The 20,212-nt window shown below is 40.2% G+C and overlaps 1 protein-coding gene across 1 annotated transcript in view; it reads left to right on the forward strand.

The window, feature by feature from the left end:
- LOC134357922 (myosin light chain kinase 3-like) overlaps positions 1-20,212 on the forward strand; it is a 207,110-nt gene that overhangs the window by 47,976 nt on the left and 138,922 nt on the right. The window contains exon 2 of the mRNA XM_063069700.1: positions 19,451-19,723. Coding sequence (XP_062925770.1) covers positions 19,505-19,723 — 219 coding nt within the window. The 5' untranslated portion in view covers positions 19,451-19,504. The remainder of the gene's footprint in view (positions 1-19,450; positions 19,724-20,212) is intronic.

Below are 20,212 nucleotides of genomic sequence, written 5' to 3' on the forward strand. Positions count from 1 at the left end.
TGAACCATCTGTAAAACATGTCTTTGGTATGCACGTCATGGTGGATGTATTTCAGAGCAACTGTTTAAAGTTTGATGATTGATTAGATGACCAGATGGAGGTTATTAAGTAGGCCTTTACTCTGTAATCATTTAATTACACATCCAATTTTTAAAAAATGAGACAGAATATTTTTGGCCAATGTCTATTTGTAATAGCCACAAAGCTAAAGCTGTGATTATGATTCCAGGATTTTCCATGTCAGTAAATTTACTACAGAATTGACTTTTTACACATAAAATGTGATGAAGTGATATTGAACATGGTGGCTGTCTCACAATGGTACTATTTGTAATTTCTGGAATTCGCAGACCTCCACAGAAATCAAACATTTTTCCTGCAGAACAGTTGATTCCACATGTATACATAGCTAGTCCAAGTGTAGAATTCCAATGCACCAAATCATTTCCCAGTCTCTCCCCATTACTGGTGTGAGAATAACAGTTGAATGTGTTTTCCAGATCCAGGCACTGAGTGTTCCCCAATTATTTGTATTTTCATTGCCCGGTGTATGGAATGGTATCAGTCCTCACACTTCACTCATCTTTCAAACGCCAACCAGTCTCTCTAACAATCACGTTTTATAACAGAAAATAAAATAGTCATTATTTATGTGAAAAATTGATCTCACAAACAAATACCAGTGAAACTGATTTACTTTAACACAGAGTTTCATGACCATTAAAGCATTAAGTGAGAGAATAACAACGTTAAATGACCATTAAATGAGAGAATAACAACAGTTTGGGCTTCAAAATTTTATCATTATTTTTCAAAGATCTTGTACTTTGATTTGTTGAATTTTTATGCACCTATATTGATTATCTGCATCTGTGTATTGCTTTCTCAAGTTAAAAAAATTCTTCATCAAATATACAAATCTTAATGATCTGGTTGGTACTTACATATTCTTTTGGTCTTTTGAAAACCTATAGATTAAAATAAAACATGAAATGTTAAGCCACCTCTTACATTTATTCAGTTAAATTTATCTCTACTTTTATCTGATAACACAAACCTATTTAACTGTGAAGTTACAATATAGCTATGTTTTTGTAAACATTACTGAAAGTTAGAGGCGGAGGGGTCTGTTTCTTAATGAACTCCTCGTGGTGCCCAGACATGTTGGTTCTGGAAAGCTCCTTCTCACCCAGCTTGGAGTATCTGATGATGAAGTGCTGCCCATACTACCTACCACTGGAGTTCATTTCAGCCATCCTGAAGGCAGTTTACATCTCACCTCAAACAGATTCAAAGCTGGCACTCAACGAGCTATACTCTGTGGTCAACAGCCTTGAATCAGGATACCCATAGGCCCTTTTCATCATTGCCGGTGACTTCAATGAGGCAACTTCAAGAGTATGGTACCATGAAATTATCAGCACGTCTCCTGTCCCATTGAGGACCGAAACATCTTCAACCATTTTTATACAACTATCAAAGATGCCTATTGAGCCATCCCTCAACCACACTATGGTAAATCAGACCACCAGGCTTTTGCTCCTATTCCCGACAAACAAACTGAATAGGAACAGGAGAGTCCAGAAAAGCAATTGGTGCTGTGTGGGTCTGAGGAAACGTAACATTCTATGTGACCACTTTGAGTCGGTAGACTGGTTCATGTTCGAAGACTCAGCTGCCAGCCTCGATGACTATGTCACTGCCAACAAGGACTTTATCAGCAAGTGTGTTGAGGACTGTGTACCAAAGTGGACAATTTGGTAAGACGGTGGCGTGCTTGGACACAGCATCCCCCCTCTGGTTCAAAACAGAGGTGCGGTTGTTCATCCTTTATGTCTTTTTTATGATCGCAAGACTCTGCTGGATAGTAAGAACATCAAGTACAGCAGCTCTACCTCACTAGTGAGCTGCAGACTAGCGATCGAACTGGACGTGCAGACTACCATCTTACCTAATTGTCCACTTTGGTGCACAGTCCTCAACACACCTGCTGATGTGTTGCAGCCAGCTTCAGCCACCTCGAACAGACTTAAGGCTGGCACTTGAGGATTCAAGTCTGTTGACCACAGAGTTCACTGCGTGCCAACTTTGAGTCTGCTTGAGGATGTGCAGCCAGCTTCAGCCACCCAGGCAGTATGTGATCCAACACAGAGTGGAAATGATTGGCTTAGATGTTTTTTCTTTTGATTGCTGGACCCTGTTGGATATTGGTAAGGTAGAATACTACGAGTCTGATTCACAGGTTCACTGGAGAGTGGGGTAACTGTGTTGACTCGGTTGTTGCTTGGACAAGGCCCTCGTGCCTCAGGGTTGCCGGCAAAGGAGATGGTGGAGCTGGCTGTGCACTGCTGGATTCTGTACTGAGTTGGGGGCTGGCACTTTTTCAGTAACTTTTACACTTCGTCCTGCACTGTTATTGTTTTACCTTGTTCTCGCTCAATGTACCGTGTAATGATTTCATCCTATAAACAGTGTGCAGGACAAGCTTTTCACTGTATCTTGGCACAAGTGACAGTAATAAAGCAATACCAGTACAAACTTCACTCAGGTGAAATTAAAGATATAAAAGACAGTTCTGAAATACAACATATTAGTACATCATTCATCTGGCAGGGTATAATTGGCACTATAGTCATAACACATTACCAGTCAGAGTAGGAACTTTGATTAAAGCTCTTTCAAAAAGGAATACACTTAAAGAATGAATCCATACCTACTTTTCAAGTCCATTGGTTCCACATGAAACACCAAAGAAAAGGTCATTTGTAGCACGTTTTACTGGTTCCTGAATATAGAATTGGTCAACCACATTGGACTCTTAATTCATTTACTGAAAATTGAGTTGGCAGGATTTGGTGTACAGTGACCAGCAGAGTATCAATAATATTTAGTTTGTCTTCTGTTCCATCTGCCACTTTTAGTAGAGTGATAGTTCAATGTCCCCACCAAATTGTGAAGGTTTTTCTGCATAGATAATTACTGATTTATTAGCTTCTTTTGGAGAATGTTTTGTCTTATTTTCTTTGCTTTTATCCACTTTACCTTTACTTTTGGCCAAGGACCATATCTTTGCCCAACCACAAGAGAGCATGGATTCAGAAGAAACAACTGAAATTTCATAGTGATTGATTTCAGATGAATGATACAAAACTGCAGAAAAATTGCTTCTTTAATTTAGTAAAATGTAAACTACTGTTTGTAAGATGGAAACGTATTGATTGGTGGTGTTAAAACAAAATAAAGATGAACATAATATAAGCAGGAGAGAAGTAGGCATCAGTGAAAGTCATGGCACAAGCAAAAATGTGGCATGCAAGGGAATTCCTAGAAGTGTGGTTTTCCACAAAAAATTCTGTAACAAGACATGTAGACCTTAATTCTACTTATGATCCAATGCGGACAAAATTCCAGACCAAAACACACTAAGTTCGCCACGCAACTGATCAGCAATGAGATTTCCTCCCGACATCACGAATGAGTTTCCAAAATGGTGACCAATCAGCTGATAATAAGTACTGTATTTAAAGAGTAAGCATTTAGAGGATACATCAAAATTAACAGCACACTAATGATGTCTTCTTGTATGGTGATGAAAGTTCTGCAAGTAAATTGCATAGCTCGGAAAATGACTCATCCCCACCAGATGTAAATAAGGTTGAAAGAGCACAGAGAAAATTCACTAAGATGTTGCTCGGATTAGGGGACCTGAATTATAAAGAAAGATAGAATAGGTTAGGACTTTAATCCTTCGAATTATGAATATTGAGGGGAGATTTGATAAAAGTATACAAAATTTTGAGGGGTATAGACAGGGTAAATGAAAGCAGACTTTTTCCTCTAGTTGTACTGTGTCTGCACAGTACAACTAGAGATCATGGGTTAAAGAAGAAAGATGAAAAGTTTAAGGGGAATGTGAAACTAATTTATTCAGAGGGTCATGAGAGCGTGGAATGAGCTGCCAGTGCAAGTGGTGCACACAAGCTCAATTTCAACATTTAAGAGAAGTTTCGATAGGTACATGGATGGTAGGGGTATGGAGGACTATGGTCAGGGTGCAAATCAATGGTAGTAAGCAATTTAAATGGTTTGGCATGAACTAGATAGGCCAAAAGGCCTGTTTCTGTACTGTATTTTTCTGTGACTGTGATCAATTCCTCTAATTAGGTATGTAACATGTCAACACACAAAGAACATGCACGGTTGACAAAATAAATCACTAACAGCACCTGAAAATAGATTAAAAGCCTGAAGTAGGGACACGCCTTGAGCCATCACTAAGTAAAGGCTCAGGCTGTCCCTGTCTACTGCACATCAAGAGGAGAAAGAGGGTGATCAAGTGAGGTTGTCTCCAGACATATTGTTAGGATGCACAGCTGCTGCTTAAAATTAACCCATCATCAAAGACATGGGGCCAAAGGAGGAGACTAGTTAAAGGGAGATTTCGGACTAACATCAGGAACCATTTCTTTACACAGTGACTTGTGGACACATGGAACAAACTATCTAGTTGTGTAGTTGAGAGTAGCACCTTAGAGACTTTCAAACCTAAGCTCGATAGTTATTTCAATACACTATGTGAATATAAATTTGGCATGCTTTGTTGGGCCAAATGGCCTGTACTTGTCAAAAACTTTCTGAAGTTCCAATAGTCCGTGAGCCAGTAGGGTCGGTCGGTACCATCTGAGGGGAATAATGCTCATAGTGATTTTTGGCAAGGTATACATCTCTAGAGTTAGAAAATATGTGATAGTATTGCACCAGTGGTAGCTTTATTACTTCAAATAAGGAATCACTTTTTGTATATATTCTATATTAACATCAGTACAGCAGAAACTGTTACCGCCCCCCCTCAAAGGTAAAAAAAAACCTCATTTGCAGAGATTTCTGGAGTTTTATCAATGTCGTGGTATTTTCCATATTGTTGTACCAAATCAAAACAATCTTAAGCTTTTGTCATAGCATATAGAATTACAGTACAATAATTCAAATGTGGGGTTCCGCACGGCCATAACCTAGGTCCCATTTGGTTGTAAAATGAATATATTTAATCAAAGACTGCTTTCCATACTTTCATAACCTATTAATAATCATAATAATTTTTTAAGTCTTCCACATCTTCCTTATCTTCATCTGAACTTTCCACACTCTCTGAGGTGGATGCCTGGTTCTCACAGTCTGCCAATCTACACATGTCAGTACACCTGAGACCATTTGCAAAACACATACATCTTGGGAGTGAACATTTTTTTGGACAATTACAGGCCAGTAGATCTAGGATGGCATCGGGTGCTGGCTGGCCTTCCATCCAGTGCACCACCAACTGTTCAGCTTCCTCTTCTCTCTCCATCTTCCATCCTCTGCCAACAGGGCTTGGCACTTGTGGTTTCTTCTCCAAACATCTTCTCTATATACCAGCCTGGTAGCTGGCTTGCTGTGCCTGTTTTGTTAAGCAGTCTTTGCATGGTGGGAGTTGATGACTTTCGATTTCACCTTTTTTGGCACAGAAGAGGTGATACCTGAGTTCATTGACCTTGGTGGTCGATGCTTTTGGGGCATACAGGAGACGTGTAAATGCCTCCAGTTTGTCCATCCTTTCTGGGGAGAGGTCCCATTCCTGACCCAACTCCAAGAACGTGTCCTGAGTTTCCCTCTTGCTGGTCAGAAGTTTTAGGGCACTTGTCTTCCCTTTTCCTGCAAAAATGCTTATGGTGTCACATCCTGTATATGCGTGCAACCCGATGAGAGCCCTACAAACCTCTATGCCAACAGTGGCAGCCACCTTCCTGATGTCTACAAGCCTTGTACGGGTTCTAGAGCCACACTTCTGGCACAATGGGGGCTCAATCTGGTCACAAAATGCTAAAGACATGATAAAGACATCTGTGTCTTCTGAGCAGATCACTACAGATTGGTATCCCTCTCTTGTGGCATGGGCAGCATGGAGAAGTAGGCAGCCATCAGCTTCTTCTTGTTGACACTGAAGAGCTGGCACCTCCTCGCTGTCTTGAAATGTGATCCTGTAACATTTGTCATTCACAGTTGCATGCAGAATCTTCTCCTGTAGCTTTGCTCTGTATTCCGCCTTCCTCCATTCATGGACTATGAAGCTAATGAGACTATTTTTGTTACTGACTTTGGTCAGGAAGCTCCTGCACTGCCTCACCATCTGTGTGCCTGTGATACCTTGCAACTCATGACCAGTCTCTTCAACCCGTAGAGATCTTCCACTATTCTTGATAGAGTTCTCCTTGTATGTGTCGAACATAACATCTATTCTGCTACTCTGACTGCCTTCCCTCAGAGCCATACCCAGAATTGTTGTGGCAACATCTCTGAAATTAACTTGATCACCTTTCACTCTTTGGAACAAGTTCATTCCATCAACCACTGTCCAGAGTTGCCTGGGAGTTGCTCTTCTACTGCTTGAAATTGGTTGCGTCGGCCCTCTAAACTTTGAGTTCTTTCTGTAGAGTTTGATTTTCCAAGACAACGTTCCTTAATGATACACTTTCAGGAACCATTAACAACTTTCCTTTGTCATCTGGAAATATATCTACTGAATTGTCCAGCTCAGATTCCAGTTTCCTTCAAATGTGCTTCCTCGTAGAATCTAGCAGGAGTGGAACTCCACCAGATAGCACGAAAGATTCAAGTTTTGTGACCAAAGAAGTACTTGTACAATCATCTTGTTGGGTATGATATCAGTTCTGATATACTTGAAAAGGTCTTTATAGGCTTCCCTTTCAATCCTTTTATACAGTTCATCACCATCTGTTTCATCGTCATTCTCTTTGTACTTGGGTTCCTTTTCCTTGATTCTGGTATAATCCTTATAGCATGAAACATGATCGTGGGCCTCTGCAGCAGCTATGTCTCTGCTTGTTGCTGCTAGAATCTTTTCATCTTCCTTTGAGTTGCACATTCTCGTAGTGTTTGGTCAGCTCTGAGTTGTACAGCTTGTGTAAGCTTTTCACGTGACTTGGAGCCCTTCAGAAATTTCACCATATTACAAAAAATGCAGATTTGATCATACACCCTTGCTTCTGATGAAGATCTCCTACTTGGCCTTTTTGATGTACAGGTATTCACACCAGCTTCATCAGTAATGCTTCCCTTGGCTTTCCTTTTCAGAGTCACTAAGTCTCTCATCATGGTGAAGAGACTTTGGCATTTTCGGTGATAGTAGATTCTTGGGACTTCTTTCTCTCCAAGTTCTTTAGTAATGTCTAAAATAGGGGCATAGTTTCTCACTTTGGTTGCTTTAAGTAATGATTTCCAGGATTTATAGTGTTGAGGATTAACTAAATGGTCATCATCTTCTTTTGATGTTTTCCCGTGTATGATACACTGCCTCTTAATAGATTCTTTGTACTTACGGCTCTCCATTCTGAAGCAAAGTGATTCAGCTACTCCAGATCTAAATCTACTCTACTCTTCTCTCTCCTCTATTGCACAGGACTATCCCACTACCACAGTACCTGAAACAGAAAAAAAATCACATTAACATTGCTGGTGAAAAAAACACCTGCTGCAAAGGTGATATAAATGGTTATATACAAGATATCAATGTGAAACAGAACATGAAAACAGAAGTACATCTTATGTAATGTACAGTCACTGTGTCGTCACTGCCAGTAATAGATGACATTTGTAGAGATGCTAATTTTAACAACTTTTCTGAAAAACATATAGTCTGAGCTATATTCCCACCAATATCCCATATTTTCTAGCACTAGGGGTGTATGCCTTGCCAAAGATCCTCATAAGAATTATTCCCTTCAGATGGTACTGGTGGCCCAAATTTGGGGTCCTGGCTCACGGACTACAGTGGATGCTAAACTCTGGAGATTCACTTGAAGACATCTCACCACTTGCTCAGATCACAGAAGGGGTGCAGGGATGCACTCCATTGCCAAACCCAAGATTTTTCCTTATTTTAATTCAAATGATAATTTTCACATCACCATCACGCCATTACAATTGACAAAGTATATCTTCATGAAACGGAAGTTTCACTACTTTCTCTTGACATTCAAGGATATCTTCGTTGTCCATTACCCCAGCAGTAACACTCTCGATCAGATTATTATCTTAACAAGACACCTGAATAAAATGACAGCAACTGCTTGTTGGAGGGTTAGTCAGAGAAGGTTACTAAATGGCTTAGTGCCTGTCTGCCCGCAATTAACTGTAGCAATCTGGTTTATTTGGCTGATAGGCATTCAGATAAATGGCTGTAATGGGAGAAAGTGTACTTAAGTGTTTTTATTTTGGTTTTATGTTTAACCATTTTTATCGATAGATTCATTTATTTCACATTTAAAGCATTTCATATGTTTCTGATTGCTGCTGAAATATTTTGACAGCATTGGCAGACAGCCAAGGTAGAGGTCTGGGCTTGCAAAGGTTTCTGAAGGAGGGCCTGGTTCTGGGCTTATTCTTGTGCCTCAGTTGCATTGCCTGTGGTCTGGGTCCATCTTGGCTTTTCGGGTTTTGGAAGATAAATTCAGGGGAACTGGAAATGTGTGGGCAACAGGTTCCCTCTGGAAAATCCAGACCATTGAAATGTATAGGCCCACTCTCCGTTTTGATCGTAATTGTTTCACCAAACATCGATCTGAATCAATGTATTGCCTATATATATTATGTCTCAGTCCAACATAATCCTTATAAATCCAATTTATGTTTTTATATTTCCTTGAATAAAAGATTCATGTAATCATATAGCACAGTACATGCTGTGCCGAACATGTACTTACTTTAGAAATTACCTCGGGTTACCCATAGCCCTCTATTTTTCTAAGCTCCATGCACCTATCCAGGAGTCTCTTAAAAGACCCTATCATATCCGCCTCCACCACCGTTGCCGGCAGCCCATTCCACAAACTCACCACTGTTTGCATAAAAAAACTTACCCCTGACATCTCCTCTGTACCTACTTCCAAGCACCAAACGTATCAAACAAAACTCCCAACGTTTCCTTTTAAACTCATTCCTCATATCATAAGCCGATGTCCTCTTGTTTCATTAATGAAAGTTTTGGTTAATGCTTCTTAATTCTAATTAAATAAATGACCTCTCATACATTTTTTTCTTAGCATGATAGAAGTTTATTTGAAGCATTTGAAGTCTATTTTATTTGAATGCTTAGGTATCAACAATTATGTATATGTTCATATTATTTTCAAAATTCTTTATTTTTCACAAAGCACCTCTCGTGTCTTTAATGTGGACATTCCAGATTATTTGCCAAGAAACATATTAAGTATTAGAAAACAGAGCCATTGGCTTTCTCTGTTGGAATTGTTAACGAACAGACACCTTAATCTTGGAGTGAAAACATTCTGGATCCCATTTACTGTGACCAGAACAAAATGTTGTATTTTTATTTGATGTGGTAATGTGTTTTTCTCACTGACTTCATGTATTCTACACAGGTATTTAATGTTGCGATGACTTTTGCAGAAGAAAAAGGAGGCACAAATCTAGGTGAAAGTGAACAAGAATCTGAGTTAAATTACTTATGTGTGCTAAATGAGTTAATTGCTATCATTCAAGTTTTACCAAAATAGAATGAAACATTTATAAAGAAGTCAAACATTCTTCACTTGAATTTCCATCATCTGCAGTTCATTTCATTTTCCTTACAATATGGTTATTGCCATATTGCTGATTGGACAACAATGTAGCCATTATAAACAGATGCTATTTTTCTAATCAATTCCACAAAGATATTTTAATCATGAGTTTCGTTTCGTTTCTGTCTTACTTCTTACTTTTTTACCTGACTTCCATAATTTGTAAATTCAGAGCAGTTCTTCCCTTTACTTGACTACTTTTAGATTCAAAATCAGGTTTAATATTACTGGCATGTGTCGTGAAATTTTCTTATTTTGCAGCTGCAATACATCGTGGTACAGAATAATGAAATGTTGTAAGTTACAATAAATATATATCAAAAGGTTAAATTAAATGTGCAGTGCAAAAATGGGGGCAAAAAGATAGTGAGGTAGTGTTCATGAGATTATCATCCATTCAGAAATCTGATGATGCAGGGGGAAAAAAGCTGTTCCTGACAACCGAGCGTGTATTTTCAGGTTTCTGTATTTCCTCCTTGACGGAGGAAATTTCAACCATGTTTGATGAATTCTAATTGCTAATTCAGTTCAGAAAGAGTATAGCTCAAATAATTGTGTAATAACTGGGTTTAGTTCTCCTTAAGTTCCAAAATATTTATGAACATAATTCACTACTCAAGAATTTCTTTACCTCTCTCTCATTGATAACTGAACAGCAGTACAGTTATGTAGGCACATGGCCGAGTGGTTAAGGCATTGGACTAGCGACCTGAAGGTTGTGAGTTTGAGACCCAGCTGAGGCAACGTGTTGTGTCCTTGAGCAAGACACTTAATCACACATTGCTCTGCGACGACACTGGTGCCAAGCTGTATGGGTCCTAATGCCCTTCCCTTGGACAACATTGGTGTCGTGGAGAGGGGAGACTTGCAGCATGGGCAACTGCCGGTCTTCCATACAACCTTGCCCAGGCCTGCGCCCTGGAGAGTGAAGACTTTCCAGGCGCAGGTCCATGGTCTCGCAAGACTAACGGATGCCTTTACTTTACAGAGATATGCAGGCAGGTATGAGTTTCAGTTTTCAGAGTCATAAAGCCATACAGCATAGGAGTAGTCCCATTGGCCCACAATGTCCATACTGACCAGTAAGTGCCTATCTATACTAATTTTAGTTATTAGTACATAGTTTGTAACCTCTATCTCAGCTCATCCTAATAAGTGTTATGAGATAGTTCGCTTCCATTGCCCATTGAGACCAGCATCCCATTTCCAGCTACTTTATGGATTCGCTTCTGAGGATTCTACAACTCATGTTCTCAGTATTTCTTTATTTATTTATCCATCCACCCATCTATTTGTACAGTTTGCACGATGTGTCTTTTTTGCACATTGGTTGTTTGTTAGTCTTTGTGTGCAGTTTTTCGTTGATTCGATTGTATTTCTCTGTTCTACTGTGAATGGTTGCAAGAAAATCAATCTCAGGGTAGCAATTGGTGATATATGTGTACTTTGATAATAACTTTAATTTGAACTTTGAGATACTTGGCTACGTGGTATCACTTTGCAGGCGCCATACAGTTGACAGTATGGACAGCTGAAATCACATAGTCAATAAACGCATATCAGTCTCGTTCTGTTTGGAAAAAATATGGCTGTAGTGCTGCATTGAGCTATTCTATTTTGGACTTCCCAATACTTGAGTTATCGTGGTTCATCCCATTCAGCATGTGGTAGTAAACAGCATGAAAGCCCTACTTCCAGCATCAGTTCAAAGGATCATCAGTATTTCCAAGGTAATTCTTTATTTCTTTAACTTGGCTAAATGTTTGCCTTCTTGGTGTTGTTTTGTTGCATCGACTGAGAATGGCACCAAATGTGTTAACTTCTGGGAGGTAGATGCACAGATTGGACAGACTTTGTTCAAAGGCTGATGGAACTGAGGCATTTAAGATGTTTAATAGATTTGTTAGGACAGAGAGAGAAACCAATTTCCATTCTGGGGTCTAGAAAAAAGGAAATAACATTAAAATCACAGGTTGACAAAGTGATGACAGGAAGCACCAATGGGGGAAGTGAAGTTCTGGAACTTTCCCCAGAAATGCTGCTGGGACTAGGTTAATGGAAAATTTCAAATCCAAGATTGATGAAATGTTAAAGATATTGGAATCAAGCTGTCTGCAGGGAGTTAAAATACCGACCAGCCATGATCTAATAGGGTGGTGCTCAACCTATTTACTACTGCGAGTGATGCTTTTAGCTCTCATTGTGTTTTTGAAATCTCATCCAAACAACTCCCTATGTATACAAGGCTGTCACATGGGACACAGATTCAGCCCCAGGGAACCCTGGGCCACAGATCAGGTGCAGGGCAGAACAAGCTCATTCATTTCAAAGTTCAAAGTACATTTACTATCAAAGTGCATTTCTGTCATCATATACAACCCTGAAATTAGTTTTCTTGCAGGCATACTCAATACATCCATAACAGCCTAACAACCATCATAGAATAAATGAAAGACCACACCAACTGTGCACCCAGCCAGTGTGCAAGAAACAACTAACCGTGCAAATACAAAAAGAAAGAAGGAATAATAATAAATAAATAAGCAATAGATATGGAAACGTGAGATGAAGAATCCTTGAAAGTGAATCCATAGGTGCTGGGAACTTTTCGGTGATGGAGCAAGTGAAGTTGAGTGAAGTTATGGAGGTTGAGGGGTAATAACTGTTCCTGAACCTGGTGGTGTGAGTCCTGAGGCTCCTGTACCTCCATCCTGATGGCAGCAGTGAGATGAAAGCTTGACCTGCGTGGTGGGGGTCCCTGCCTTCCTACGACAACGTTCTGTGTAGATGTACTCAATGGTGGGGAGGGCTTTACCCATGATGGACTGGGCCATATCCGATGCTTCTTGTAGGATTTTCCATTCAAGAGTATTGGTGTTTCAGTACCACCACACATCTATAGAAGTTTGTTGAACTTTTTGATGTCATGCCAAATCTTCACAAACTCTGAAGGAAATAGAGGCACTGCTGTACTTTCATTGTAATTGCACTTACGTGCTGGGCCCAGACAGGTCCGTCCTCCGAAATGAAAGCACTGAGAAATTTAAAACTGCTGATCCTCTCCACCACTGACTCTCTGATGAGGACACCACCTTTGATTTAGTCTTTAACAGTGGTGTCATCAGCAGACTGAAAATGGCATTGGAGCTACGCTTAGCCACCCAGTCATAAACGTACAGTGAGTAGAGCAGGGGGCTAAGCACACAGCCTTGTGGTGCACCCGTGCTGTTGGAGATTGCGGAGGAGATGTTGCTGCCAATCCGAACTGACTGGGGTCGGCAAGTGAGGAAATTGAGTACCCAATTGCACAAGGAGCTACTGAGGCCCAGGTCTTGAAGCTTATTGAGTAGGCATTTGAACACACTCCTTGGATTCCTTTCTTCCTAAATCTTCAGTGCCTGAGATAAATTGAATGAATTCAGAGCAGAGAATGTCACACAGACCCTTGAGTTTGTGACATCATTTAGCAAGATCTGACTAACCACAGCTCCGCATTCCTGCCTACCCCTGATAACCTTTCACCTATCTACCTATCAAGTATGCGTCCAGCTCTGCCCTGAAAATATTCAAACCAAGGTTCAATGGGCAGGTTTGTACAACGTTTGTAGATCTTTGAACAATCAAGATGATACTTAATCTATAATAATACAACAATCTGCAATAATAGATGCAAATAATGAAGAAAAAAATCTTTGTGAGAAATTTTCACATGCCCACACAAGCACAACATAAAGCTCAAAAGAAGGAAAAGTGCATTTGTATTGAAAGTAGTAACATATTAAGTTTATTTTGCAACCAGACAATTTATGGTTATGATGGTAATGCAATGGCTAAGTTATCAAATGAATAACAGCAATTGCAATATGACAATCTGAGTTCAAATCCCACCATGTAGTTGTGTAATTTAAATTCAATTGATAATCTCAAATTTTAATGTGATTTGTCATTATTTGATAATAACCACAAAACTTCAGTGAGGATATCTGCATGCTTACCCTAACATTCGAATGTGGTATCAGATCCACCATGTAGTTGACTTTTAGATAATCATGCAAGCTGCTCAATGCCTTGGGCGATAGGAGATGGGCAATAAATGCTTTCCTTGCCAGTAATGAACAGGCCCTGAAAAATGAATTAATAAAAGTCATATAAAGGAGAAAACGATTGTGAAATTAAGGAAACTGGATAGAATTCATCTTACCACAATGCAGCGGCCACTCCAGGTCCAATCAAAGATGTAATTATTCAATCTTTGCATCTTTTTTGTGGTTGTAAGTCACTACTGGACATTAAGAACATCACGTACTGCGGGAGTTGTTCAGCGAATTGTTCGATAGTGATGGAGCTGGACTCACTGTGTATTGTTGTGTTGTTACTGGGACTTGTTGTGTACCATTATTGTGCCGAGGTGGCGTACGTTGCCAGTGATGGTCTTGGACAGTATTATTAGGGTCGCACGGCCCTGTGGGACATTGGTAGTATGGAATGCTGCAAGTCTGGTTTGCTGGTTCATTGGTGAGACCGACAGCAGGGGGCGCTGCATTGCATCGGTTGTGGTGAGGACTAGTCCCTCTTTCCATGGTGCTGCCAGCTGCAGCCGCCCAGGGAAGAGATGCTGGTGACTAAGGTTGCCAACTCTCCCGTATTTGCTGGGACATCCCGTATATTGGGCTAAATTGGTTTGTCCCATACGGGACCGCCCTTGTCCCGTATTTCCCCCGCTAACGTAGAGCGTTCCTATGAAACCATTCGTAAGCCGAAATGGCGCAAAGTGAAGAAGCAATTATCATATTAATTATATGGGAAAAATTTTTGAGCGTTCTCAGACCCAAAAAATAACCTACCAAATCATACCAAATAACACATAAAACCTAAAATAACACTAACATATAGTAAAAGCAGGAATGATATGATAAATACACAGCCTATATAAAGTAGAAATAATGTATATACAGTGTAGTTGGGAAGATTAAGCCAAAACCGATTTGTGGAAAAAAAATCGGCACGTACGCCCATGCGCATGTCACATATGCGCACATCATGCATGCCCACACAGGTGCCCGCACAAGGCTTTATGTTCATGGTAGTCTTTCTCGGGGTAAACACAAGTGTCCCATATTTGACTGCTACTTTTGTCCCTTATTTGGGAGTGAGAAAGTTGGCAACCCTACTGGTGACAGTATGTGAGAGAGCAGAGGCCTCTGCAGGTGTGTTGGAATCTGTAGTGTTTGGTGGTGGCTGCCTCCTCCCGCTAGTGCTGCCCTCCGGGGGTGGGGGTGGTATCACTCAATGCTGCCCTCTGCTGTTCACTCAGTGCTTGTTCGGTTGAAGAACAAGCCACTCAGGGACTTGGGCTATATTACTTTTTTCCTTTGTGATTGTATGTTTTTTTAGTATTGTAACCATACATTCTATGTCTGGTATGCACTGTGTGCTGTTGGTAATGTGTTTTGCACCTTGACATTGGAGGAACACTGTTTCATTTGGCTATATTCCTCAATGGCTGAATGATAATTAAACATGAACTTGAACTTATGGTATAGAACAATGCTAGAATTCTTCCAGACCCTGCAATAGTACTGATGCTACGTATCTGTTCCAAAAGAAAAACAATAAGTGAAATTGCCAAACAGAATAGCATGAATCTATGGTTTATGTAAGAAGAGTGGAGAAGTGAATCTTCATTGATTCCTGAATTATGGATTGGGAGCTGTAATGAGTCAAGTAAGCAACAGCATTCAAGAAAAATATGTTTGTTTACACAATCTGCATGGATGATATATACTCAAAGTGAGACAGAGACAGGAATTATTTGTGAAAAAAGTTTCATCAATCTGTATTAGGCAGTCCTTTTCCTGTGGTCACATTCCTTCATCCCATTGGAAGTATCAATAATAGTTACCAAAAGAATACAAAAGTGCGCCATTCTCTTATCTCAGTATAATTATATGATAAATAATGAATAATGAACTGAACTACTGCTGTAGATTCAATATCACTGAGACCTCGGATGTGGGGATCAAACATTGCAGCTGACAACTCGGTTTAGAGTCATAGAAAAGTACAACACAGAAGCAGGCTCTTTGGCCCATCTAATCCTTTACTACATCCAAACGATACCATTGTACCAATATCGTATTTCTGAATTGAGACACAAGAGACTGCAGATGGTGGAATCTGGAACCCAGCAAGTCAGGCAGCACCTGTGGACAGACAGATTTTTGCTCCCATTTTTGAATGTCAGATTTGCTCAGGGAGTGTTAACTATGAGTTTTATCATGTTGCTTGCATTGCTTCTCTCACGATTTGAGTAATCATTGTGTTCCTGTTTCAACCTTGACTCCATTCTTCCCTCCAGATTTGGTTAAACTGAGCTCAATCATGTTCTGCATAGCAGGGATAAAACATATCGTGGATTGCATAATTGTATAGTAGTTTATGAAAAGTTTGCTAATGGATGGAAAATTCGCTCAGTGACATCATTGGATACAGGATGATATGGGTAAAATAAAATATTCTCTAAAGCCGAGTCAAAACAAAAGAAACCTGTACTGAGACTAGTTCCTCTGTTGGTAGTGACATAACATAATCCAGTTCCTCAATAATGTGCTCTATTTTAGTACAGGAGAAGTACGTTCCATTTCAATCCAATTCTGATTATTTTTATGAGTACTAACAAGTTACAAGTTCTCACAGGATTCAATAAATACTCTTTAAATGGTTTTGTTGACCATTACTAACCCTATAAGCTTGCCATCACTAACTTGCCTTTCCAATATTTATACTTTAACAGTTATCTATCCAAGATCTTTATAATCACTGCCACGAATCAAAAATTCTAGTTGTTGCATCTGTAAAATATAAGAATGTTCAATATGAAGCTTTTATAAACTTTATCTTCTCTTACACTTGATATGAAAACTGTGTTTTAATTTTTATCCAACTAAATAAGGTTGAAAGAGTACAGAGAAAATTTACAAGGATCTGGAGGACCTGAGCTTATTAGGAAAGTTTGAATAGGTTAGGACTTTATTCCTATAAGATGTAGAAAATTGCGAGGAGATTTGATAGAGGTATACAAAATTATGAGGGGTATAGACAGGGTAAGTGCAATTAGGCTTACTCCACTCAGTTTGGGTGGGACTACAACTAGAAGTCATGGGTTAAGGGTGAAAGGTGAAAATTTCAAGGGGACATGAGGGGAAACTTCTTCACTCAGAGGGTCATGAGAGTGTTGAACAAGCTGCCAGTGCAAGTGGTGCATCTGAGCTTGATTTCAAAACATTTAAGAGAAGTTTGGATAGGTACGTGGATGGTATGGGTATGGAGAACCCAAAATCCTAGGTCAATGTTTAGATTACACTCATGATCATACAGCTCTTTGATTTCTCGTGCATATCACAGTCACTGAGTCATTCTATTCCAATATCACTTACTAGAATTAAGTAGTCATGGGCTGACATGTCGGAATGGGAAATAGAATCAAAATGGGTGGCCACTGGGAGATCCCACTTTTTCTGGCAGACTGAGCATAGGTGCTTGGCTAAGTGGTCTACCAATCTCCACCGGGTCTCACTGATATACTGGACGCAACACCAGGATCGCTGATACAGTAAATGACCCCCAACAGACTCACAGGTGAAGACTCACCTGGAATGACTGTTTGGGTCCCTGAGTGGTCATGGGGGAGGAGCTGTAGGGGCAGGTGTAGGACTTGTCCAGTTGCAAGGATCAGTCCTAGTAGGGAGCTCAGTGGGGAGGGATGAATGGACAAGGGAGTCGCGTTGGAAGCGATCCCCGCGGAACATGAAAATTGGAGGCGGAGGGAAAGCTGTGCTTGGTGGTGGGATCCTGTTGGAAATGGTGAAACTTATGGAGAGTTATGTGCTGGAAGCAGAAGCTGCTGGGGTGGTAGGTGAGGACAAGAAGGACCCTGTTCATAATGGGGTAGCAGGAGAATGGGAGAATGGGGTGAGGCAAGTCGTGCGCAAAATTACCAAGGTCTCAGACCTTATTTAGCTTGTTAGGGCTATGACTTGTTCACAGTCATCATTAGGAAAGGCCAGGTGATACAAATTTCAAAATCTTTATAAATACCCTGACTCCTCAAATCTTGTCCCAACAATCAGCAGCCATGGGCTCCTCTAAGCAGCTGCCTAGCACTCTGAAAATTAAAATAAATGATGCTCACAAAGCAGGAGAAGGTTATAAAAGATAGCAAAGTGTTTTCAGGTAGCTGCTTCCTCAGTTCGTAATGTAATTAAGAAATGGCAGTTAACAGGAATGGTGGAGGTCAAGTTGAGGTCTGCAAGGCCAAGAAAACTTTCCGAGAGAACTGCTCGTAGGATTGCTAGAAAGGCAAATCAAAACCCCCGTTTGACTGCAAAAGACCTTCAGGAAGATTTAGCAGACCCTGGAGTGGTGGTGCACTGTTCTACTGTGCAGCGACACCTGCACAAATATGACCTTCATGGAAGAGTCATCAGAAGAAAACCTTTCCTGCGTCCTCACCACAAAATTCAGCATCAGAATTTTGCAAAGGAACATCTAAACAAGCCTGATGCATTTTGGAAACAAGTCCTGTGGACTGATGAAGTTAAAATGGAACTTCAACATAAAATACTCTGCAGATGCTGGGGTCAAAGCAACACACACAACACACAGGAGGAATTCAGCAGGTCAGGCAGCACCCTTACTGGTTTTTCATCTGGCACACACCAGCTTTCTCCTTCTCACCTTCCCCCGACCTTCTTTATAGGGACCCTGCCTGTTCCCTCTTCAGTCCTGATGATGGGTCTCGGCCCGAAATGTTGACTGTTCGTTTCCACGGATGCTGCCCAACCTACTGAGTTCCTCCAGCGTGTTGTGCGTGTTGCTTAAAAGAGAACTTTTGGCTGCAATGAGCAAAGGTATGTTTGGAGAAAAAAGAGTGCAGAATTTCATGGAAAGAGCACCTCTCCAACTGTTAAGCACGGGGGTGGTTCGATCATGCTTTGGGCTTGTGTTGCAGTCTGTGGCATGGGGAATATTTCACTGGTCGAGGGAAGAATGAATTCAATTAAACACCAGCAAATTCTGGAAGCAAACATCACACCATCTGTAAAAAAGCTGAAGATGAAAGGAGGATGGCTTCTATAACAGGATAATGATCCTAAACACACCTCAAAATCCACAATGGACTACCTCAAGAGGCGCAAGCTGAAGGTTTTGCCATGGCCCTCACAGTCCCCTGACCTAAACACCATCGAAAATCTGTGGATAGACCTCAAAATAGCAGTGCATGCAAGACGGCCCAAGAATCCCACAGAACTAGAAGACTTTTGCAAGGAAGAATGGGCAAAAATCCCCCAAACAAGAATTGAAAGACTCTTAGCTGGCTACAGAAAGCATTTACAAGCTGTGATACTTGCCAAAGGGGGTGTTAGTAAGCGCCGACCATGCCGGGTGCCCAAACTTTTGCTTCGGGCCCTTTTCCTTTTTTGTTATTTTGAAACTGTAAAAGATGGAAATAAAAAGGTAATCTTGCTTAAAATATTAATTAAATGTGTCATCTTTAACTTTATGCCTTTTGGAAATCAGGTCATCTTTTATTTGCTTAGCTATTCACAGTAACAGAAATTTTGACCAGGGGTGCCCAAACTTTTGCATGCCACTGTATATATGTGTGTATGTGTAAATTCCAATTGCAATTGAAAATTGGTGATGTTTTACTTCTTTGTATTTGAATGTAGGAGAACTTTTTACATGCATCAAAATGTGTTAAATAAGTTTAGCCAGAAACAAGAGAAATATGTTTATTTTTTCATTCACAGAGTAAAAGAGGAAACATCTGTGAGCCAGTAAAGTGAGATATTTATGGAAGAAGCATGAAAGGTGGTCACGAACAGGGAAGGTACGAAGATATAAAGCTGACCGAGTCTAATAAATCATGGAAGGTGTCTAGATTGAAGGAAATCAACAAGAGATCCAACAGTGGAAGGTTAGGAAAAATGGCTTTCTTTCATTACTTGGAAAGAGTGGAAACTATGAGGAATTTCTGGGAAGAAAAAACCAGTGAACCAGATGGCAACACGGAGGACGATGATGTAAGCTTTATTCCTGAATATACACCTCAGCCCTAGCATTTATAGTTTGAATCCAAAGTAATATAAGTTTAATTGAAGAAGCCTGCATGTTGCCTCTAAGATCTGATTGCATTCAGCTCAAGCTGAAATACCTGTAATACACTCTGCAAACAGGCAAGTTGGTTTTAAATGTCTGCCTTGTCCTTTGTTTACGAATTGTAATTACAGTATGCAGTAACTTGTCAAGCCTCTGAATTAATTAATACAGAGTGCCTTGGAAAATAAGTCCCTGAGGGACTGATTTGGTAATGAAATGTGAATTATGGAAAGCAAATCATGTCCCATGGGGCTTCATCATATATTTCCTCCATACTATAAATAAATCTCTTTTTGCAAAGCACTGTTCATAAGTTTTGGTATCCTGAAGTGAATGAAGCATTATTTGGAGGGTAGTCAACAGTTGTAGCACATCGTGCACAGCAAGGTACTGCAAACATCAGTGAAATAAAT

Source organism: Mobula hypostoma, chromosome 17 (assembly GCF_963921235.1).
Source record: "Mobula hypostoma chromosome 17, sMobHyp1.1, whole genome shotgun sequence".
Taxonomy (NCBI): Eukaryota; Metazoa; Chordata; class Chondrichthyes; order Myliobatiformes; family Myliobatidae; genus Mobula; species Mobula hypostoma.